The sequence below is a fragment of the Pristiophorus japonicus genome, chromosome 13 (genome assembly GCF_044704955.1).
Source record: "Pristiophorus japonicus isolate sPriJap1 chromosome 13, sPriJap1.hap1, whole genome shotgun sequence".
NCBI classification, from domain to species: Eukaryota; Metazoa; Chordata; class Chondrichthyes; family Pristiophoridae; genus Pristiophorus; species Pristiophorus japonicus.
The window spans coordinates 36,841,712-36,866,680 of NC_091989.1; the positions used below are offsets into that span (position 1 = coordinate 36,841,712).

General features: G+C 41.3%; 1 protein-coding gene across 1 annotated transcript in view; it reads right to left on the reverse strand.

The window, feature by feature from the left end:
- Window positions 1-23,811, reverse strand: part of LOC139277983 (hepatocyte growth factor-like) — a 47,087-nt gene extending 23,276 nt beyond the window's left edge. The window contains exons 1-9 of the mRNA XM_070896631.1: window positions 23,711-23,811; window positions 16,199-16,355; window positions 10,977-11,089; window positions 9,431-9,545; window positions 7,167-7,309; window positions 6,763-6,883; window positions 5,922-6,040; window positions 4,954-5,119; window positions 1,710-1,843 (exon numbers count right to left, since the gene is read on the reverse strand). Of these exons, the coding sequence (XP_070752732.1) occupies window positions 1,710-1,843; window positions 4,954-5,119; window positions 5,922-6,040; window positions 6,763-6,883; window positions 7,167-7,309; window positions 9,431-9,545; window positions 10,977-11,089; window positions 16,199-16,355; window positions 23,711-23,765 (1,123 nt within the window). The 5' untranslated portion in view covers window positions 23,766-23,811. The remainder of the gene's footprint in view (window positions 1-1,709; window positions 1,844-4,953; window positions 5,120-5,921; window positions 6,041-6,762; window positions 6,884-7,166; window positions 7,310-9,430; window positions 9,546-10,976; window positions 11,090-16,198; window positions 16,356-23,710) is intronic.
- Between the last annotated feature and the right edge of the window lie 1,158 nt (window positions 23,812-24,969).

The window sequence follows — 24,969 nt, forward strand, 5'->3', positions numbered from 1 at the left end:
CTAGTTACTGGTTGCCAACCAGAGAATGAACCATTTTTCCCGACTCTCTATTTTCTGTTCTGCAAAATTTATTCCCGACACTCAAAAGGTAATTAAGTGAAATTCCAAACAAACATTTGAACCATTCCCACGTCGCAATTCCTAATGAGGAATTATGTTCAGCATGACCTCCGTGTCCCCGGCCTTGGCAAGTTCTTCAGCCTTATCCAACCTCTCGCGCCCCTGCACACCAATATCGGGGTCGATGATTCAGTAACACCTGATGCAGTTACCCATTAAACTACCAGGGAAAACCCTGCCATCTGTTTAATCACATCATCTGCACATGTTCTGTGAGCCAAAACAAAATCCAATTTCTCAGATCTCATGAGTTTAAATCTATAGATGAACTGCAACACAAAAGGGCTTGCATAATGAAGGTGTCGATCTAATGTCTAGCTATTGAATATTGAAACATATTTAATTATAATTCTATATTTAAAAACAAACGTGGCAAAATTAAGTTGGCTTTTACAGATCAGGCCTCATTAAAATAGTTTGGAAGATTAAAAATGACACTGCTGTCCACTGGGTCATTGAATATATTTAAGGTGGAGTTCGACAGATTTTTGAAAGATAAGGGGGTGAAGGGTTATGGTGAGAGGGCAGGGAAGTGGAGCTGAGCCCAAGATCAGATCAGCCATGATCTTAGTAAATGGCAGAGCAGGCTCGAGGGGCCAAATGGCCTATTCCTGCTCCTATTTCTTTTGTTCTTATTAAAGAGGCAGTATGAGTTTAGAAAGGATGGTTATTAATTATTATATAAACCCCTATCCTATTATTAATTTCTGTAATAAAAAGCCTAGTGACCTGAATCTACAGTTTGCATGCCTTCTGGAAGTAGATTGTCTTGTGGGACATTTTAGGGTGACTGCAGTATATACACAACAGAGTAAAGTTCAGCAAAGTTCCACAATCTGTTTAATGTCCCAGAAATGCCACATGAGGCAATCAACCTCAGGAATAAAAGTTAATCAGCCAAATATTCTTCTAGAGTTGATTTGTGTATGAACTAAAAATTGTTTGGATAATTTTTTTCACCCCCCTCCACTTTTCATTCCCTTTCCAGTCTCAATTTAAGTGGTTTTAGTCAAATCCACCCCACAGTGTACTTCAGCCATGATAAAAAGACAAATCGCAAATAAAAACAGGAAGTGCTAGAAATACACGCAGGACATAAACAGGTTACATCAGTATTGGAGATGGACCAAAGTTCATGTTTTGGACGTGATATAATGAGGTGTTATTTAAATGCAATGCTTTTTCCAAAGGGCCTCGCCACAAAACACCATCAATTTTTCAAAGTTTCTAATTCCATAGTTCTCTTCAGATGCTGACCAACATGTTGTATTTTCCTTTCAGCAATAGTGTACTTTACTTGTCCAATGATTCTGTGCACAGGAGTGTGTATAATTCACGGATAGTGCATGCTTTTGCTGCCCTCTTGTGCTCCAATAGTTTTCAATGAGACTGTAGTGAGGTACTTTGCTGTCTGTTTAAATGGTGCAGAAGTGTCTAAGGAAAGCAGTCAATTAAACAGTAACCGAGATGCAGCAGGTTCATCTCTGTGAAATTAGAAGCACCTTCAGTGACTCAAAAATTTTAATGAAAGCAACTCCCTATTTTAGGTAAATTTAAAATCCAGACAGATGGTCATTTGTGCATTTTACCTTCTGAATGCAAAGCCTCAATCTCACATCTTGGGATATGAAAGCAGTAGGCCACTCGAATTTCTGGATCAGTAGTGAAACACCAGGGGGCTTCTGTTCCATCAGGATTCCGGCAGTAATTTTTGTTCAAGTCCCTGTAAAGCGATCAGAACTAAATATTGCAGGATGTAAAAGGTCTGGGTAAAGGAACAGACTTACTCCTTATTCTGTACAAAACTACAAAATGGAGTATTCACTTTGAAAAACAATTCTAGTTTCAGGGTTTTTAAATATAAAAATGATCAATTTAATTTTTATATGTTTTAAAAGTGTTACACTGGAAAACATAGACTATATGCCTGCTTTTTCCAGGCGTAAGAGTTTGAAGGACATTCGCTGGGCAGGAGTTCCCAACCTCTGCCCCGCAGATGTCCTTCGTGTGGGGATGTGTAGAATCTGTTTAAAGACATTTTGACAAAGCGGAAAAGCCGATTCTCAGTTATGCGCATCGCGCCCCAAGAACCGGCTTTTGAGAGGCCTCGCCGGGTGCATGCGCACTTCGTACGAGGCTGCAATTTTCGGCCCATTTACTCTGTTTCTCTCTCCACAGATACTGCCTGACCTGCTGAGTATTTCCAGCATTTTTGGTTTTTATTTCAGATTTCCAGTACCAACTATGGCCCTTTCTAACCAGGCAAAACATAGCTCTGCTTGTTAACATCCAAATGTTTGTTACATTTGATGAGACAGTTGCTGTTTACTAACGTTAAGGAATTGAAACGTTCCTTAGCAATCCAACTGATTGTGTGATAACTGGCTTGCTTCGTGCCATTTGCAGTCCATCACCGACGGCGTTTGATCTGACTGACTTCACTCCAAGTTATACTACACCGTTTTGAGTTGAAGCAAAGCTAAAATTGTTTCCCATTGCAAACTGGGAAGTGTAACTCAGCTGTTAAAGATCTTCGTTTTGTTCATGATGCAATATTAACTTAAGCATTTTTCTACTATAATATCATGACTACTACATAGGAAAAAAATGGTGAAGTATTACACATCATGGATGCAACCATAAAATGCATTAAACCTTAAAATTATTAATCGTGAAACAAAAAGTTAAAGATTATTCAAGAATATAAATTAGAAACATAAAAAGCAGCATTATATTCAAAGATTTCTAACCTCCATGCCAGAAATTTAGTTTACGGTTAGTTCATGAGCATCACAAGCAGGCGAACAACATGGATGCATTTAAGATGAAGCTAGATAAACACGTGGGAGAAAGTAACAGAAGGTTATGTTGACAGGGTCAGATGAAGAGGGGTGGAAGGATGCTTGTTTAGAGCATAAATGCCGCACAGACCAGTTGGGCCGATGACCTGTTCCTGTGCTGTACATTCTATGTAATCAAGGAGACTGACGGAAGTGCAAGACAGCCACAATTTCTTTTGACGAATTTGCAGGAAACTGCTATCTACCCCTCAACCTTTCACGGTCAATAGGATTTTCTGTTTTTCAACTATTTCTAAAATAGGTTCCAAGTTTTTTTTTTAAATGACTGTGGGCTATAAGAGTTTTACTGGTCCGCTATGAATGAACAGTTGACTAAAAACAGGCAAGGAAAATCATAAGAATCCTACTTGACCTTTATACCACTGAGTGTTCACAGCTTTCTAAATACACATGCACAGAACACACACGTCATACATATGCACACACACACAAAATATTTGGGCTAAACAACCACCAGTTCTTAAATTACTACAATTCTGAGAATATTAGAAACACAATAGGCTGAAACACGGTTCGATCATAAAATGGGATGATTGTATAGAAAATTCCCGTAGAATGTTTTAAAATTTAAACAAAAGTTTCCAACATTTGGAAGGACTGTACTTTCAGAAAGGAAAAAAATCTACCCCGTACCTAGCCTCGAAATAGTGATGCAACTATCTTACACATTCATAGACCAATTCACCAATAATAATGTGTAAACAGTATTTTGAGTGAAGGATTTACATCTTTATTAAAATTCTGTATTCTCCACTAATCAACAAAGCCTTCGATAGAAGGGCAAAAGGATATTATGCTTTGCACAAGTCGTTTGTGTAAAGAAGTTATTCCTCCAGACTAAAATCAAACTGCACAAACAAATTCAAGAGTAACAGGATATATTTACAAACCCTCAGGCAGTCATCATGACAACTTAGTTTGAGGGGACATATCTAAAAATGTCCACCAAGTTATTACAACTTGGTCCTGCGTAGGTGTGTACAAATGCACCACAAGCTCATCATAAGAAGTTGTTATATACCCTACTTATCACAATTTTTTCTGGTCTAAACCCCTGAAACAGAAATGGTAACACCTCAAAAAGATAGAAAAGAGCATCCTTGGCATGCCCAAGTTTGTAATAGCAAAGTTAAGTTGCCCAATGATTTGAATGATGCAGCAAATCTTTCCAATTATGGAATCTTGCAATTGGAACACAAACCGAAGACTGTAACCATGGTAACATCAAATCCTCTAAAAGACTAAACAATAGCGACCAGTATTCTGCAACTGAATGACAGATATAATACGTTTAGTTTTCTCTGCCCCAAAGTATGGAGCAAGAAAAGGCATTTGGCCCATCAAGTCCATTCCTTCCACAAAGTATGGACAATTTACTCGATCGCAATCTCTGCCTCCCACTGTAAAAAGATTCTACACAATTTCATTTTGCACCTGAAAATGTAATTCAGTACATCTCCAGTTTGTCCTTGAGCAATGTTATTGTCTCTAGTTGGGATATTGTATTCTTCAGTGCGACAATTATTACAGTCTTTGATTTGTGTTTGGGTGAAAGATTGCATCATCTTATTTTAGGAACTTGGCATCAACCAATTTACTGTCAATGCTAAAACTCTGAGTATACCTGATATCCAGTATCAATCAAAACTAAATTCTTAATAATCTTTGCATTTAAGAGGAAGCTAGATAAGCATGAGGGAAAAAGAAACAGAAGGATATGCTGATAAGATTAGATGAAGTAGGGTGGGAGAAGATTCATGTGGAGCATAAACTCCAGCGTAGACCAATTGGGATGAATGACCTGTTTCTTTGCTGTAAATTCTACGGAATATTCTGCTCAAAGCAATAGGTCATACAAGTATTTCAAGAAGGATGGGAAAAAAACCCACACATCATCTGGAAAAACTTAGATAGTCTTAAAAAAAGATACATACTCAGGGTTTATAACCTCAGCAACAGCTAGCTTACTCACTTGCACTTATAGTTCTCAGGGGTGAAGTTGTGATGGTGAGGATACTGCAAATCCCATCGTTGGCAGGGGATTCCTGAAGGTGTGGTGTTCATAGTCCCTCTGTAACTCTCCCCAAGCTCCTTGAAGCATTCGGTAGTCACCTCCGAATCATGATCACAGTTATGAACTGAAACATTTGTAACATGTTAAACAGATAGAGGACCACTTTCAGAATGAAGTTGTTTTTGACATGATAAAGCTGTTACAGAACTCACAACTCCAACTTCAAAATACAAAATGTTTCTAATCCACGTTCTTTAGAAAAATCCAGCCTTTTTTCAGAAATATTAATGTATTTGCATGAGGCCAGAGGTCCCATTCTCTATTCATTCTACATTAGAAATAATGCATTTACACAAAATTTTCTATTGCCAAAATCATCTCTCTAATATTAAGGATGATACATGTCTCATTAAGTAAACATCTTGAAACAATTAATTACATAATTTCAGAGGATAAGGAAATGCATAAAAAAAGGCAAGTTGTGAAGCCCAAAGATGCTTTCTGCTTTTGCAAACTCCCTGGAGTGATTATGGTTTAATGAGGTTCCCAAATGATTAGCTGAACTCCAAAGACCAGTTCTTGAGTCATTATCGTGCAGATCTTGACCAGAGCCAAATGTGAACAGGGAAGAGGGATTTTGTAAATAACACTTATTAGTCACACTGTATATCACTGAAAAGATCATTGCTTTCATGCTCAAATGCTAACAATCCGATACATGAGATTTTACAGTGGTCAGTAAGGTTTTTTCCAACTAATGTTTCTGCAGAAAGGAAAATATGAATCATGCTTCTGGGTTTTAGGATTGACAGTGTGTTTGAACTAAGGAAGTCATTAGCAATGACCAAAGCCTTCACTAGTTGCTAATGTGGAAAACCTCCAATTATTATTTTTATTTAGCAAAAAAAGAGAAAATATTTACTCACCACATTCCTTAATTGCACAGTATTCCCAAGGGGTTTGGGGATCAAGAGTATAACACCAAGGCTTGATACGACCATTAGGATTACGGCAATAATTATCATCGAGCCCCTTATCTGGAAATCTGCAAATTAAATCACAAGAGTTGCACTGGCTCATGTTGCTCAAGTTTTAAGTAGTCTCAATGTTATAGTTAAGTCAAGATCACCTTTTTGGAGAATCCAAGAAGTTTCAAATAGTTCATGAAATAAAATGAAGTGTGCAGCACAAAGCTGACAAACAAGATGGAACATTACAACTTATTGGCATGCCAGATGATGTCTGATTTTCTGTGAGAAAAATGTTAATGTCAGGGAAGGCAACACCTTCCCCATTTCAGGCAGCTAATGCAAGTGGCAAGCACTCTCTGCTGCAGTGTAAAACTCCTCTTCCCTGCCTCAGCATGCGATTTAGTCCAAAACTTAGAACAGCAGCTCGCTTCATCAGTCTGATATTTCTATTGCCCACATCAATCACCCTTGTGGCACTTTGAACAAGATTGCCAATTTAGTTTCACTTTGTGCCAAATTAAAGGCAGCTTCATGTGTGTTTCTATACTCATAAGGTAAGCTGTCAGAACTAATTCCGTGTCAGTTCTTGCATTGAATCTAAGTAGAAAACTCTGATGTCATTATTCCTTTCTTATTAATTTGAAATTTATGCTCAATTCTTCAGGTCAGTACTGTATTGAGCGCCTCTTTTGACAGCACCCTGTTTGATTTATGCGAGTCATTCAAAGCATGTGGGGTTGTTGAAATCTTGCAGGTCAATCTCAAACAAGCTCTCCTGCATTTCAGCCTCTCTCACCGTTCAGGATGGAATCTGTGATTATGTGGCATCTGAAGGTCCCAGCGCTGACATTCCTTTCCAGATTCTGTGTGGTCCATGGGTCCTCTGTAAGTTTCTCCATTACAAGTTACACATTCGACTACATTTTAAAACAGGAAAAAAACATTTTGGTCAAAAGTTTTTTGAAATCAAACATTCCACATTATTGTTTTGAGCGGGTGGGGAAAGGTGACCTGGAAAGAACAAGCTGACCTTTTCATCTCATCACTGAGTCGCATCATCTGATTCTAATGTGCATTCTAAAATACATGAGATGCTTGTTCTCAATCCAGACCCTTAACCTTACTGATCAGATCTTGCAAATCAGATTTAAATATTTAGCAAATAGAGATTCAGCTTTTTTGTGCAAAGAGAGTAATCACCTTCTGCACATTGTGGAATAGCGCAGCTCTCCAGACGGATCTTTGGGAGCATCGTGAAGCACCATGGACCTCCTTCCTCACCTCTTGGATTCCTGCAGTAGTTCTCTTGCAGGTTCTTATTACGGTTATTTGAAGGCAAAAACCTAGTCAAACAGACAAAAGTTGTTCCAGGTTAAGGACATGTGCAAACTGTATCCAGCCTAAAAATTATGAAATGTATTGGGTTTCAAAATGTGGAATCAACTAAAACAAGAATCATCTGGATTTTATCAATCTCCCATACTATGTCCTTTTACCTCTGGGAGCTGGGGTTTAATCTAGTTCAGACAGATGGGTTGAAATGCTATGCTAGCTGCAAGAGTTCAAAATCCTAAATGAGTCTGAATTTAGTTCCATGAATAGAGTTAACAGCACAGAAATATATTATAAGGCTCCAATTTGCACTAAATTAACAACTTTATTCAAAGATGCCAAAACGATGGCAAAATAAAAGGACATATCACCCCAGAACACAAGACATACTTTGGAGGTTGAGGTTCAGATTTCTTGCTGGGTTTTACCCTGTATTTGACCCACATAATAGCGAGCTGGAAGTGACTGATACCAACACTCGATGCAAAAGTATTCCCCAACACAGATATTCCTCAATTTGATAAGGTAATAAGAAGCCTTGTTCAAATCAAAAATTGGTGTTCATCTGCATATTTTCAGTTATTAATATAGTTTACAGAAGTGCTTCATGTTTGCTTTCTGAAAGTTCAAAACACGAATCCACTTGACATGCTTTATGTTCACTGAATACTTGATGTCAGGATTGCATAACATCTATCAGACAATGGTTAGTTTTCTTTTGCCTTTACAGAAGAAAATCTCTTTGGATCATCAATCATGACATATGCTTACATCATGTTTTTAATATGCAAAACAGAAGCTATTGTTTTGATGTGGTGACTAAACAATTATCAAGGGACAAACAAATGAACAAATAGGACAAAAATCCCCTTTGACTCAACTTGGTTACAAAAGTGGAGGAATTAGGATGGTTTGAAGTGAGGATGAAATTCTGACTCTTCAGAGTCAAATATGGTGCCGGGAAAGCAGTTAATTCTGTAGACAACAATTACTGATTCACGACAAGCAAAACCAGTTGATTCACAATCCTAGATTTTAAAGTCAATTTATTCATACAGAAAGAAGTGACCATAAGGAGAAGTGCAGAACTACACTGGTGTAAGCTGCAAAGCTCCATCTACTGTATGATGTTTAGAAGCATGGAAAGAGTATTCATAAAAAGTTAGTTACCAATCAGATTGTTTTAATGGATAAAGGATGTTACTTGGACATTCTGACAATGTTCTTTAAGGTTTCTTAAATGGATTTTGAGTGTTTTTCTACAAGTAGTGGGCAATGATGCTCCATTCAGATGAGTGGTACAAGAGTCTATGACAGTGAAACAGAAGTTTGCTTGTATGTCATCTACAATTCCTTCGAAAAGCCATGGATAAAAAGCAAGTCACCCAGAAGGTTACTGTTCGCAGAAGAATGAGCACATTCCTCCAGGAGTGATAGAAAGTACATTGGCAGAATCAAATATAGAGGTTGAATTACCTCCCAGGAGACTGTTTAGTCTGTATCTGGACAAATATCATTTGTAACAGATTGAAATCTTTGTTGAAGGACTTATGGAAAGCATATTTTGCTCCTCAGGTTTATCTGCAGTATCTAAAAATCACAGCTTTAAAATCTAATTTTTCAAACGTAATGCACTTTTTTGTGCAATGTCATCTTACAAAAATATATTTTTCTTGGCACTTCGCAATCTTACCATCCAGTCAATGACTTTTAATTTTTCTCTGATGCAGTTGTTTAATGTTCTAGCAGCATTTACAGTGAATTCGAAGTGATCGGTATCCTGCACAGCAGGCCTCGGCCCAAGGCTGCAGGCCCAGGAGCAAAGAAGCAAATCAAGAACCAGTAATTTAATGATGACAAGCTTGAGGTTTAAAAATCTGTAAATGGGAAGACAAACCAAAGACAGAGGGAGGTATTGTGTTCCTCAGTTTTGAAGTTCTTCTGTTAAACATATTCCCAACTGCAGCAGATTAACAGAAACCTGGGTGGTATTGAATTCAGACAGTGAAGCTACTTTGGGATGGCTAAACAACGCATTGTTGCATTACGATCTTTACACTAAACAAACTGTTTGGCTTGGTGGGAATTAAATCAATAACATCACTCACGTCAAAACGAATGTTAAAAGTTACCTGTGGTCGTGTGGGATTGTTGAATTCCAGTGTTGACAGGTTTGACCACTTTCTGTCACTGACTTTGTACCCTGGTAGTTTTTCCCTTTTCCAATAATGCATTCTCGAATATAGTCTGCACAAAATGAGACCGTTTTGTTAATGAGATGCTCGTACATTAAAAGATTTTCATTGACACCATATGCGTTAAAGCAAGTAGCTTTCCAAATTTCACTTTAGATACATTAGAATGATAAGATGGAGATCACTCCCTGCTATTACCTCCCAAGTCAGATTTCTGTTTTTGGCCTCCCAATGTCGAGCTGTTAATCAGGCAGCTGATAGTAGAAAATGAGCAGGAATTTCATCCTGCAGGAACTCCTCTCACTTTACACTATGGCCAACTTTATTGAGGAGCATTTGAGGAGGGAGACATGCTAGCCACCATTTCCCAATCAATGGGCATATAGGATGTCAAGTCTAGAGGATTTCTAGGGTATCTCTGTGGCATTGGTTGATTTAAGGAGCACAATTAAGTAACTTTTCATAATTTGTTTCTGCTGCTACTTTCAGTGGCAGTGAATGAAAGAAAGTATATCACAGTGATCAATAGGCAACTTACCCTGATTGAGCACTGCTGCCAAGATCTCAACACATTTGTTGGTGCAGGCACAGCTACTTGACAATGAGCATGAAGAGCTATCTTTGCAGGGTAGGCAGAGAGCTAGATGTAAAACCATGCCCCCTGCTGCAAGGACACCTTCAGCTACCATGCAGCATAGGGCTGGCAAATTAAGTAACTGATATGACCTGAAATTTGACCCCGCTTCCTTGCTGGCACAGTATAATGCTGCTTTATGGGGATGGTGCTATGGGGTGGTACAAAAGGCCATCTTCCTCACATGCATCTCCTGCACCACTACCACTTTAGCAGGCATGAAACAGGAGGTCAGGATGCTGAACTGACTACCTCCACCTTAGGTTTTCTTATTCTTAGGTTTTGGGTGTCACTTCTGACATCCACTTTTCCTTCTGTTTAAATTTCACATGCCCACTACTAGTCTGCTCCCTGTACCTATCCAGATCTGTATTTGAAGCAACCCAAATATGCCAAGCTTGGAAATTTGGGTATAAATAGTTCACTTCCATTGGGTCTGTCTGAACCCCATTACTGGCCATTCAGGTCTAAACCATGACAATAGCAGAAATTCAAAGCTCAGGTAGCTGCAAACTAATAAAACTGAAATATAGTGAGCTTCAATCCATTTCACTCCATCAGAAGCTGTTAGGCTACAAAATAAAAAGATTGCTTGAAAATGATTTCCCAGAAGTAAAACACCTGATAGAGTTTATAGGTTTTTTTTCTCCAGTTTTGTAATTTGCTGGGATAATCTAGTGAAAGCTGGAAAGTTGTAAATCTACACTTTGAGGGATCTGTAAATGGGGCAGTGCCCCAGAGGTGGAAATTCTACCAGCTTTATCCTCCTCTCAAAAATCACTTAGCCCATAATGCACTTGTTATTCAAATTAGCAGCTCACACATTTATTCCATTTTCACCGACATTACCTTTTCTCTCGTAAAGGTCAAATCCTTTGACTTGCTTTCCCTTCACCCCTTTTGTTTTGCTATTAAATGACAGCCAATGGCACCGCTTCTCACTTTTAGCAAAATAAAAGGCCCTGGAAATAAAAGCAGTAAGTTAGGCTGAACTCTTTGGTTAGACCTTTCACAACTAGACAAGTTTCATTTGCAGATAATAGAACAACATTTTCAATAAATTAAGCAACTCCTATTCCTACATTTTATTGCTACATGTAATAATGGAACTATTTTAAATAGATCCAGAAAAAAAATTAAACACACTGCAATAAAAAATGTTGGGGTTGAGTTTCCGCTATTTTTTTTTGGTGCAAATCACCCGAAAAGATCGGCAAACTTCAAGCACAAGTTACGTCGAGCTCAACTCGAGCTTCCGCAATCTTTTGCGCGAGCTTAAAAAACATGCCACTAGAAGCTGGCCACACCCATAAAACTGGTCTCCGCCCACCCAGAAAAATAAATTACCATTGGAAGTTTCTGCAAATTAGTGTCAGCTGTGGCTCAGTGGGTAGCACACTCACCTCAAAGTCAGAAGGTTGTGGGTTCAAGTCCCACTCCTGGGACTTGAGCACATAAATCTAGGCTGACACTACATTGCAGCACTGAGGGAATGCTGCACTGTCGGAGGTGCCGTCTTTTGGATGGGACGTTAAACCAAGGTCCTGTCTGCCCTCTCATGTGGACGGAAAAAATTCCATGGCACTATTTCGAAGAAGAGCAGGGGAGTTATCCCCGGTGTCCTGGCCAATATTTATCCCTCAATCAACATAACAAAACCAGTTTATCTGGTCATTATCACATAGCTTTTTGTAAGCGCTTGCTGTGCACAAATTGGCTACCGCATTTCCCACAGTACAGCAGTGACTACACTCCAAAAGTACTTCATTGGCTGTAAAGCGCTTTGAAACATCTGATGATCATGAAAGACGCTATATAAATGTAAGTCTTTCTTTTAGTCTTTTTAATTGTGCTCGTTTGCAGGCCTTTGAATCTAAAAATTAAGCTGGATCTTTTGGGCACAATTTAAAAGCTTTTGAATGTAATTTTACTAAGAAACTGACTACTGTACCCCAATATAACGAGCAAATGGTTCTGTATATTTTTAAGTCATTTTCAGTAATTTAAAAATGAGTTACTGAACCAGATGGTGGATTGGCAATGTGCTAAAAATGCTTATTTTTTGTGATAACCCATTTTCTTTTGTAGTGATCAAAATACACCAAATTACCAATCTTAAATAGGAGTAAGGAATATTTTTTTTTTAATGTTTTAAAATGCTGCCCTCATGACAGACTTTGCATTCAGCAAAATGAAAATTACATAAGAAGAACATAAGAATTAGGAACAGGAGTAGGCCATCTAGCCCCTCGAGCCTGCTCCGCCATTTGAGCAGAAACTCAAGAAATAAAACCACGTCTCATAACGGGTGCAAGATGTACCAGAATCGGCAATTGTGCTCAAAAAATAATTAATACGAATGTATCTCATTTGCTCGCCAATATATCGGGGTCAAGTTTCGGTCGCCCGCTAGGAGGGCGCACATCGGTGAGGCCCGCCTAATTTATAGAACAAAAATTGCGCCGAATACTTCCCTCGCGATTCTCAGATAGCTGTAGGCCCAATTCCACCTCGGCACTGCGCAGCAGGAGCTGCTGGGGGCGGAGCTGAGCGCGTGCGCAGTGGGGGCTGAGCGCGTGCGCAGTGGGGGCTGAGCGCGTGCGCAGTCGCTGCCGGCGTCTTGTCTTCAGGGCAACGACCCTATTCCAGGCCTAGTGGCCTGTGTATCTTACCTCGGCGGTGGGGCCCGCCCGCCCGCCCGGCCTCTTGCTGGGGGCGGGCCCCGCCGAAAGAACTCCTGGCAGCCGGCGTTGTCGTTGTCGTCGGCGGGGCCCACCCATCCAGCCTCTCGCTGGGAGCAGGCCCCGCCCGAAGAGTCGGCAGCCCAGCATCGGCTGCGTGCGGGCCCCACCCGAAGTTCTCGGCAGGACCCGGCTTCCTCGTTGGCGGCGGGGCCCGCCCGCTCACATCTCGCTGGGGTGGGCCCCGTCTGAAGTCCTCGGAGGGGCCAGGCTTCTTCTTTGTCGTTTTCTATCTCTCCCCGCACCCCCCCTCCCTCATCTTCTCCCCTCCTCATCTTCTTCTCTTTTCTCCCCCCCCTCATCTTCTACACCCCCCCCCCCCCAAATCATCTTCTACCCCCCCCCCACACTTCTTCTCCCTGGTGCTGCAGTAGGTGAGTAGAAATAATTTTTTATTTATTGAGTGATTTTTAATTTTTTTTTAATTTTTTTATTTATTTGGATTGATTTATTGGTTTATTTATTGATGTATTTATCATTTATTATTGATGATGGCTCTTTATTTGTAAAAGTGAAGTGTTTAATGTTTGTAAACCCCCCTCTCGCTCCCCCCCACCTATCTTTCGTTCCTTACGCCTGATTTCCAAGTGTAGGTAAAGTTTTTCTGAGCGTACAAAAATCTATACTTACTCCATTGTAAGTTAGTTTGGAGTACGTTTTTTGCTGCCTAAATTTGCAAAACAGGCATAAGTGGCTGGGCATGCCCCCTTTTGAAAAAAAAAAATCTGTTCTAAAATGAAACTTTTCTAACTCACTAGAACTGGAGCAAACTAAAGGCTGAGAATTGCAATTTCTAAGATACTCCATTCTAAACTAGTTGCTCCAAAAAAATAGGAGCAACTCAGGCCAAAACTTGACCCCATAGAATCCCTCCTTGCTTGATGTCAAGCCTTTTTATCTAATTTCTCTATAAAGTTCAAATGCAACATCCTACATGCGGAAATCAAGGCTGCTTGCAGGATTTCTCACTCAAACTCTTTCCATTTCAGGATCTCAAAAATCAGGAGCTCCTGAAAGATCTCCAGTCTTCCATTATCTTGCAATCAAAAACCATTTAAAGCTAAAAACTTAGCTTGCCCAATGGTATCATGAATAAAGGCAATGCTCAATGCACAGAAGATCACAGCTTTCATTACTATTTTTTGCTGAAGTAGCTGATTTTAGCCATGGCAATATTTGAGGCACAACAATAAAGTCCTCGCTCCTGGTTGCTAACCTCTGACTCCTGCTGGAAAGCGAGCACATTGTATAAAGGGAGAAACAGGTTTGAATGGGATGCTTTGCAAGAGGAATTAGGCTGCCAATATTCACTGTCTGCACTCACACATGAAGAAGGACCTCTTGGGAGAGGTACAAGAGAGCTGCGGGAACCCATGGAATTATACCCCAGCAAGTCAGTGCTTTCAAGAGAGATGGTGAGAAAACAGATGATAGGACAATGGCCAAGCTTGGCATGATTGAATTATTACTTCTCGATTTAATCTCCCATTCTTTTCAACCCTTATGTTTTACACTACAAGTCTTTATCTAGGTTTCTGAAAATAAAAAAATGATACGATGTGAATGTTTCACTACACTAGGAAGTAATATATTCCACAAGTCAATATTTAGAAAAGTATTTAATAAAGTCTTATTTAACTCAATGCTTCCTTAGATTGTAATTTTTTTTTAAACTTCTGGTCCAGAACACAAAAAAAATCTTCAAATCTCATTAATTACCTTCATTTACAATGGAACAGAAAATCAGATGCTATGTAAAATGGGCTGCTAATTCGCTACCACCCAAGACCAATTTCAACCCCATTGGGTTTTGAACAGATTAACCGAACCATAACTTCCCCAAATCGACCTCAACAACTCCTCCAAATCCTCCTCTCTCCCCCAGAGACACTCGATCACCTCTGGATGCAGTTCAAAGAGACAGTATACTTCCACCAACCCCACCCAACTCACAATGATGGACTTTCCCCTTCCAGTTCTTGCTGGCACTCCTCTCCCTCCCCTACTTGAAGACGTCACTCTCCTTACCCAGCTCAAGTATAAGTCTTCCACCAGAGATTATGCTGCACTCTCCTTCCTTTTCTCCCCCCATCCAAATTAGAATTGTCTCCCTGTTCCCAGTTCGATATGGCACTCATCCATTCCCCGTAGTTCATGTTGCACTCTCTTCCGAGCCCTCCAGATCACGCTGGCACTCTTTCACCCCAAAACACTCCTCAAAGTAAATCCCTTCAAGGAGTACTGCATCTTGCCTATGGTTCCATCCTCCAAGTGATGTTCCTGGCTCTGTTGCTCTCTCCTTCCCTCCCCCAAATTACTTTTCACAGCTTCTCCACCCTCGCCCGCCCCCTAACCCCACCCCTCAGATAGTGTTGCTCGCATCTATTCCCTTCTCTTTCTGGTTTCTGGACTGTGGAAGATGGTGCCTAGGTAGGGCAGTTGGATCGGTGAAGATAAATATGCTCTAAGAGTGTTCATTTATGTAGAACTTTGACTATGAAGATTAAATATGTGGGTGGACTCATAAGTAGATCTCACAGGTCTGTGGAAAGAGTGTGATAGATCAAATGCCTTTCCCAATTCAGTTTCTTCCTGGAGATGTAGTAACCACCTTCAGAAAAAAACGGACACAAGCAGACCACATTTTGTGCACACTCTACAATATGGATTAACAATGATGGATCATCAGGAAATTACCAACTGCTTTTGACTAGATTTTTTTTTGGATTGGCACATCACAAAACTACCAAATTAAACTGCAATATAGGAAAACTACTTACAGTAGAAAAAAAGTTCAAATTGCCAATTCATTACAAGTACACAACTACACCACATATAATAGTAAGTTTCATTTCCATCACCAAAGCACATTAAGCTTTGACGGTTTGGTGGTGATAATGAAAAATGTAGCTCCTGCACCTTAAACACATTTTGAATGACTCCAAAGACAGGAGCAGATAATGCAATGGTTGCCGCAGATGCCAGATCCCCATATAAAATAAGCTCTAGTCACTAAGTGCCATTTTGGACACTACAGGAGAAGCCCAGAGGGGGGAACTTTGCCATTGGATGACTCTCTTCCAAATGTAGGAGCACTCTTTTCTTCAGTCATCCACAGCCAGATCCACCAAGGAGGCCTCAAGTTCCTTGTGGCAGTTCAGAGGGTGGGGGTCAGGGGGAGGTAAGGGTTGATCTGGCAGCAATTATTTGGCAGCCAGCAACCCTTCACTGGCAATCAACATCTCCGCTCCAACTCCACTGTACTCCCAGCATGTCATGCGCCATGCTAGGAACATATTATTGGTCTTACAGTCTTCAATGTTTATTTACCTGCAAACAAATCCTTTGTATTTTGTACATCGCTTTGCACATTCTTCAATGGTGTTCATTCTCTTAGACTTATGCGGCAGGGACTTTTTGTCCAATTCAAGTCCAGGTGTTTTCAGAAAATCGTGAAGTGCATTTTTTCCTGCTGTCATTGTATCAACTGATGAAAAAGGGAATAAACAAGTCTATAAATATTGAACTAATTGAAAATAGGGTTTCCACAACTTATGCAAAATCCATAACTGTATAGTGGTAGAGTAAACACAGGGTAGGCTGTTTCATGTATTCAACTGTCATTGTAACCCATGTATAAGCTGACCTAAGTTGTACACCTTGAGAACATTGACCACAAGTGGGTGAACTTGTGGGAGACACTCCTAACCTAGACTTTCCGGTATAAAAGGGGAAGCTCCACCCACCTTCATCACTTGAGGTCTTGGTAATAAAGGTAACTGGTCACAGAGTGACCTTCTCTCAAGTATGGGCCTCGTGTGCATTTATACTGTATAGTAAGGACATATCTTTGGCGACGAGAAACTGGAATTTAAACCATGCAAGCATGGCCACTAGCAGCACAGAAGAGAGGTACTGTGTTGGTGATGATTGGGACGACTTTATTGAGAGACTAAAGCAAAGTTTTGTCACTGGTTGGGACAGGATTCGGCCGACAAACGCAGGGCTCATCTCCTGAAGGTTTGTGGATCCAGAACGTACTCCCTGATGAAGGACCTTCTAGTGCCAAAGAAGCCGGCGGACAAGACGTTCAAAGAGCTCAGTAAGTTGATCGGGTAACACCTTAAACCGACGAGCAGCATGCACATGGCGAGACACTGGTTTTACACGCACCGGCGGCGAGAAGGGCAAAGCGTTCCAGACTTCGTGGCAAATGTCCGGTGACTGGCGAGCCTATGTAAGTTCCCAGATGCATGCAGAGCGGAGATGCTGCGAGACTTTTTTATTGAGGGCATCGAGCACGGTGGGGTTTTCAGGATACTGATTGAGACTAAAGACTTGACCTTGAAAGCGGCGGCTCTGATGGCCCAGACATTTATCTCAGGGGAGGAAGAGACCAGAATGAAGTATGACAAAAATCTTGGCTCAAATGTGGCAAACGACCAGGGAGTCAACATTGTTAATGCGGCACACAGTTCTCTAGGCAGGCAAAGGCAATCGTTCATGCCCCAGCAGGTAGTCGAACCCAAAGGGGGAATTCAACAGAGACAATGGCTAGCTGAACGGCGATTCATGCCATCGCAATGGACAATGCGGCCAGTAATGGGGCCATCAACACCTGTTAATGGTGCGCTTAAGGACAGTTACAGAGACAGTCAACTGGTAATGGACCTTTTATTTTCAACAACAGGGCCTCCAGCTCATTCTGGAGGTGTAGAGGCAAACACCCAGCCAGAGCTTGCAGGTATCAGCAATATACCTGCAGAAACTGCAACGTCAGCAGTCACTTGGCACGTATGTGCAGGAAGCCTGTAGCCAAATTGATGTACGAGGAAGATGGGCCCGATGTAGGCCCTTCGAGGCCAAATGAATCCTGGGAGAAATCGCTGGAAGCTGAAGTTCAGCGAGTTCATGTGGAGCACATGTACAGTTCATACACCAGGACGCCACCGATAATGATGAAAGTGCTCCTCAATGGCATCCCAGTATTAATGGATCTAGACACGGGGCCCAGCCAATCCTTGATCAGTATCAAACAGTTCGAAAGGCCAGGAGGCCAAAATTATTGCCGATTGACGCACAGCTACGGACATATACAAAGGAGATCATTGCGGTGCTAGGCAGCGCCACGGTAGTCGTGACCCACAAAGATTCAGAGAACAGGTTGCCACTCTGGATTGTCCCGTGGGACGGTCCCGCACTACTGGGGAGGAGTTGGCTTGCTATCATGAACTGGAAATGGGGCGATGTCAATGCAATTTCCTCTGTGGAACGAGTATCATGCTCACAAGTCATGGACAAATTTGACTCAGTAAAAAAAAAATGCACCAGTACCTGTTTGGCAGGAAATTTGAGCTGGAGACAGAACACAAACCCCTAACGTCCCTTTTGGCCGACACCAAGGCCATAAATGCGAATGCATCGGCCCGCATACAGAAGTGGGCACTCACGTTAGCCGCCTATGACTACACAATTCGGCACAGACAGGGCACTGAAAACCGATTCACTCAGCAGGCTCCCACTAGCCACCACTGAGGGGGCAACCGAGCATGATGCTGAGCTGGTCATGGCTGTTGAAGATTTCGAAAGCGAAGGCTCACCTGTGACAGCCCGTCAGATTAAAGTCTGGACAAATAAAGACCCGCTACTGTCTTTAGTTAAGAAATGCGTCCTGAATGGGGACTGGGCAGCCACGTACGGGGCATGCCCTGAGGAATTTAAACCGTTTCATAGGTGCAAGGATGAACTCTCGATTCAGGCCAATTGCCTACTGTGGGGAAACCGAGTAGTCATGCCCCAGATGGGCAGAGAAGTGTTTATCAGAGAACTTCACACTGAACACCCGGGCATTGTCATGATGAAGGCAATTGCCAGGTCACACGTTTGGTGGCCAGGGATAGATGCAGACCTGGAACTTTGTGTTCGCAGGTGCAACACATGTGCTCAGCTGGGCAAAGCACCCAGGGAAGCCCCCCCCTTAGCCCCTGGTCCTGGCCCGCCAAGCCATGGTCACGCATCCATGTGGGCTACGCAGGTCCTTTCATGGGAAAAATGTTTTTGGTTGTAGTAGACACCGACTCCAAATGGATTGAGTGTGCCATTTTAAATTCAAGCACATCATCTGCCATGGTAGAAAGTCTACAGGCAATGTTCGCCGCCCATGGTCTATCAGATGTCTTGATCAGCGACAATGGCCCGTGCTTCACAAGCACTGAATTCCGGGACTTCATGGCAGGCAATGGAATCAACCATATCAGAACGGCACCGTTCAAGCCGGCCTCAAACGGCCAGCAGAACAAGCAGGGGATGCTCAGGATCCAAATGGGTTCCCTACAAAGCCACTTATCACGCCTCCTGTTGGCCAATAGATCCCGACCACACTCGCTCATAGGGGTTCCACATGCAGAGCTGCTAATGAAAAGGACGCTCAAAACCAGGTTATCCCTTATACACCCCACTATGAAAGAAATTGTTGAGAGCAGGCGTCAGTCACAATGTGACTACCATGACAGGAATGCGAGGGCGTGATATATTGATGTCAATGACCCTGTTTTTGTCCTTAATTATGCTGCAGGGCCCAAATGGCTTGCAGGCACTGTGATTGCCAAAGAGGAGAATAGGGTTTTGGTAGCTAAACTTACCAATGGACAAATCTGCCGCAAACACGTGGATCAAACTAAAAGGAGGTTCAGCAACCCCATAGAAGAAGCAGAGGAAGAACTCCACCACAGGTGACCGAACACCGGAACCAAGTGGGGGAGAGCCCAGTCACTGTGGGCAGTCCGGACAGGCCTGAGGCACCGCAAACAGCAGACACTCAGGCCAGCGCCCAACAACCGGAGCCCCAACTCAGGCGCTCTACAAGGGAGCATAAACCACCAGAGAGACTTAACCTGTGATCCCAATAAGACTTTGGAGGGGGGGGGGGGAGGTGATGTCATGTATTCAACTATCATTGTAACCCATGTATAAGCTGACCTAAGTTATACTCCTTGAGAACATTGACCACAAGGGGGTGAACTTGTGGGAGACACTCCTAACCTGGACTTTCAGGTATAAAAGGGGAAGCTCCACCCACCTTCATCACTTGAGATCTTGGTAATAAAGGTAACTGGTCACAGAGTGACCTTCTCTCAAGTACGGGCCTCATGTGCATTTATACTGTATAGTAAGGACATATCAGGCTGGAGTTCTGATGTATGCTTTGCTGCTCATAAAAAGTAATCGAAAGTCGACATTCAATGTATAAGATAGAAGTCATAGAATCATAAATGGTTACAGCACGGAAGACGGCCATTCAGCCTGTCGAACCCATGCCGGCTCTCTGCAAGAGGACTTCAGCTTGTCCCACTCCCCCACCCTTTCCCCCTAGCCCTGGAATTTTTTTATCCATCAGGTATTTATACAACTCCCTTTTGAAAGCCATGAGTGGGTCTGTCTCCATCACCCTTTCAGGCAGTGCATTCCAGATCCTAACCACTCAGTGCGTAAAAAAGTTTTTCCTCATGTCGCCTTTGGGACTTTTGCCAATGACCTTAAAAGTCTAAATAAAATGGACTTCTATTTAAAATATACTTCTGACAAGTCTGCATTTTTGGGTACAGGCGTAGAACCATAACAGAGCATGAAATTTGTGCTGGGTGGTGGGGGAGGATGGGTGCACCAGCATTTGATAAGGAGCATCTAGTAATCCCATTGTTCTGCTTACTCCTGGTACTCTCTTTTTCAAGAAGATATCCTTTTAAAATAAATAATTTATGGGCTCTGTTTTAAAAGGACTTGTGGTGGAGAATTCCACATTCTAATCACCCCTGGTATGACGGATTTTTGTTGCAAATTGTGCACGGTCATTACTCTCACTGACCATCATACTTAGCTTTTTATATCTACGTCACACATTACATTTCCCCACTCGAGAAAAAAAGTCTCAACTTCTTAAGTCTCTCTTAATAATTCTAATCCCTGGTAACATGTTTGGTAAATCTGCATTGAATCTTTTCCATTGTGTTTACATTCTTCCTACAATAGGGTGCCTAAAACACTGCACAATACTTCATTTGCAGCCCAAGATCTTGTACAAATTTATAATTGCTTTCTTAGTTTTATATTCCATGCACTAGATACAAAACCAAGAATTAAGTTTTACTTTTTTATAGCTTTATACACTTGGACTTTCAGTTTTATTGACCTTCGTATCTGCACACCAATGCTGCTCTGCTGCCTTTACGGTGTATTTACTTCCCTTACTCTTCCTTAAATGTAATATTAACATTTTTGCACACTGAACTGCATCTGCTGTCCAGTTGCCCATTCTGCTCACTATCCATGTCCTCCTGTAGTCTTTGTCACAATGTGGTGTTGTTAGCCAAGTTCAATATTCCCTCAATTCCCAAGTCTACATAATTTTATAGTGAATATGCGTGGTCCCAACATGGACAGGCCCATAATATATTACTCACTACACCTTTCCTTTTTGAGAAACTTCCTTATACTCTTTTATTCCTCCAAATAGCGCTTCATTCATATGATTTCCTTTAATTCCATATATCTTATGTAGCACCTTATCAAATGCTTTTTGAAAATCCATATGAACTAATTGTTCCATATAAACAATGTCTACTGCTATTTCTTCAAAAATTTCTATCAGGATGGCCACATATAACCTGCCTTTTAGTAAGCCATTGTTTCTCCATGTGTTTCAATATTTCATCCTGTATTATTGTTTCTGGTATCTTGCCAATAACTGAAGCAAGACTACCTTCCAACTTCCTAGCTTACCCCGCTCTCCTTTTTTTTGAAGTGGGGTTTCAGATCCGCCAACCCTTCAGTCCTCTGGCACAATTTTTTGTTCCACAGAAAATCAGAGCAATAATGCAAAAAGTGACAAAGCAACCCTTGAGCTGCTTTGGCATTTCAAACCCTTTTAGCAGATGCAAGAGGCAGTGTGGAGTTCAGCTATACTGGAGGATGTTGAATGATCATCTAATGCAGCAATTTGCAACAATATGTAAATAGGATTTAAGGAAACCAGCTCATTGAGAATTTTTTCTGATAAATTGGTGCAATGTATAAAAGACATAGAATAAATAATTAACTGCAGATTTTGATTACCTTCTTGTAACTACTTTACACATTAATTATCACTCTTCAACAACACCAATACTCACTATAAACACACAGCTGCTTCTGGTACAAACGTGGCAGAATAAATTCCCCATATATAACAGAAACTCATCAATGAGGGAATTACATACAGACAACCAATTGTGTGGGTTCATGTGCTGGTTAAAAGTCACAACGACAGATCTCCCACTGTCAGCAGAACACAATTAAATTACTGGCTTATAATTACTCCCAGGTATCCATTCCATATTTAAATTTGCAGCAACCTACAGTCATCATGAAGTTAATTTTGATGATCAAAAAAAAATGTAAATTACTCTTGGTTGTCAATCCCATTTATTATAAACAAAAACAAAAACATTTTTCATCAGCAAATAACAAAAATGTGAAATGAAATCAGGGACTGCATCTGAAACATTGACGTAAGTTTTCAGACACTGCTGTCTATTTTTTACCATTTGTTGTACAGTTCCAATTAGAAGTGTGTGGTCTGTGTTCTCTCATGGCTGAGCTCCACTCTTCAACCTTGGGTTGTGTCTCAGATTGTCAGCAACCCCGAGGCCAAGACTGAGTATTCAGCAGTATGAGCACACAAACCATGGCCTCCTGAAACTCAACACTAGCTGTAAATTCTTAACAACAGACAAGGCTAGAAAATCTCTATTTCAACAAAATAAACAGGCGTTCATTACTACACTCAAACCTTTCCTGCAGAAAATTAAAGAAGAAGTGACTTTTGGAGGTGGAAGGGTGGTGGTGGATAAGGAGCAACGATATGTAAAGTGTTGAGAGGGAGGCATGGGGAGGGGGCAAATTGGAGCAAATTAATATAAAAAGGGGAACACATCCCACTTCAGTTACTACCCTCACCCCATGATTGCACCTTTGACGGAAGGGAATATTTATTTTTCAACATTAATTTACAATGTTGACTGGGAGGTCTCAGCCACCCGGTGAGAAAACTCCATCAACTTTTTAATTACCTGTGATAATTATTCCCACACACAGCAAGCAGGTTACCCTGCACACTAACTCCTCAAACACTCTCATGCATACTGCTTATCTTTTTAAAAAGCACACAAAAGAAAACATTTTAAAGTAGTTAACTGACAGTAAGTCTGTCCCTTTAAATAAATATTGAAGCTATTCTTTATCATTCGGATCTCGTTATCTTTCCAATTTCTAGATTTCCAGAACAGCAGCAGTCAGCGGGCAGAAAGAAGTGGTTAAACAACTCAGCACACAATCCTGCCCCAATAAACTATGACTTAAAGTGGTATCACAGTAAAGGGGAGGGGATCAGCATTTGATCCAGAAATTCCTCAACAGGACCTTAGAATCTCTTGTTGTGATTGAGGGAAAAATAATCCAGAGCCATTTCCAATAATAAAGATTTTTTCAGCTAATTTCCCAAATGTCTAAATAACAGCCACTGTTTGCCACTCAAAAGATCGGGTTATTCCAATCAACATTACTACAGTGCTGCTAACTGTCCAGGGAGCCGCCAGCTCTTTAAAAGCAGTTTAACTCCTTCAAGAACACTAAAAGCTTCCATCCCGATCTCTAAAGCACACACAATAATTGTTCTGTAAATGCAATTTCCCCGCTGTCAATGCACAATGTTGGATCTCCTCTAACTTTCCAAGTTATCCACTGAACTCTCTCTTCAGCAACTTTTACCCCGCATTAGACCCAGATGCACAAGACAAAACATCAAACCTGCTAAGATGAAGCTGGGCAGCAGCAGCAACAGGAGCCTGATTGTCCACAGCATGGTGAGTGTCAGCAATGGATATGAGCAAAGGATGCTGCTCCCGAGGTTTTATCCTCTCCTGCAGTGTTTGGAAAACATTACTGGAAAAGTGTGTTTTTTTCCCGTAAAAACTGCTCTCAGGCCAACCAATCCGGCAACATCCCCGCCCCTTACCGATCTCCACCAATCACGACGCTGCTCACTGGTTTGGACTATTTCAGTCGAACAACATTCGGAAATGAATCCCAGGATCAGATTACTGGAGTTCTGAATGATCCCCGGTAATCTATAGGCATGTTTTAAACAAATCTGCATTGTATGAGGCAACAAAAAATGCACAATTTCCAAACTATGATCCTATTGCTATAATATCACACAATACATTACTTCACCAACAGACCAGTAAGAATGTGTTAGATAATAATTTACATAATCCATCACTTGGTGTAGGCATTGAAATGAACCTATTTACACCAGTTAATCTGTTCAATCTGAATTTAATTTACAATATTTAGGCTAATTTAAACCCATAAATGTCAATTGAGGGTTTATGCAAAGTTACATAATTACTGTAACATTCCAACCTGATTTTATAAAATGATTTCATAATTCTGGCATTCTTTAACTGGACGGCTGATAAATGCAAGGAAAAATTGGACTAAAACCAAGCAGATTGTACATCTGGTGCTGCTCAAACCATCTCATTGGTGAGACTGAAACTCACTGTAAAACTTTGCGAGTCCTGTATATAGTACCCTGGCCAGAAACTTGGAATCATTACATTAGCAAGATCCAGGAATTTAAACTTGTTGCATTAATATTGATCTGAAATGCTAAACCTGTTTCTGATTGTTTTATTACAGCAACGCAGATGTTCTATGGCTCAGCTGTGACTAGTCTGCTTCTGGAGTGCATTTCTAATGCTTATTGTCGTCTTTCAGTCAGAGCAGGATTAAGAATTTTTGGGGCTGTGGACCCCACGGACATTCGGGGCCTTCCGCACCCCACCACGTAAGCCCTGGCCCAAATCCATTAAAATCCATGAGAATGTTTGCAGACTGCAATGGTTGGATGCAGTTTTACACCATTATAATGGGCTGGGGGCCCCATTTTTGCCTCGGGCCCGATCGAGGTGCCCATATTTTGCTGGGGCTCCTAGGCATGGCCCTCACTGGCCCGTGCGTTAATCCGTCCCTGCCCGTGGTAGCCTGAACCTGACGGCAAT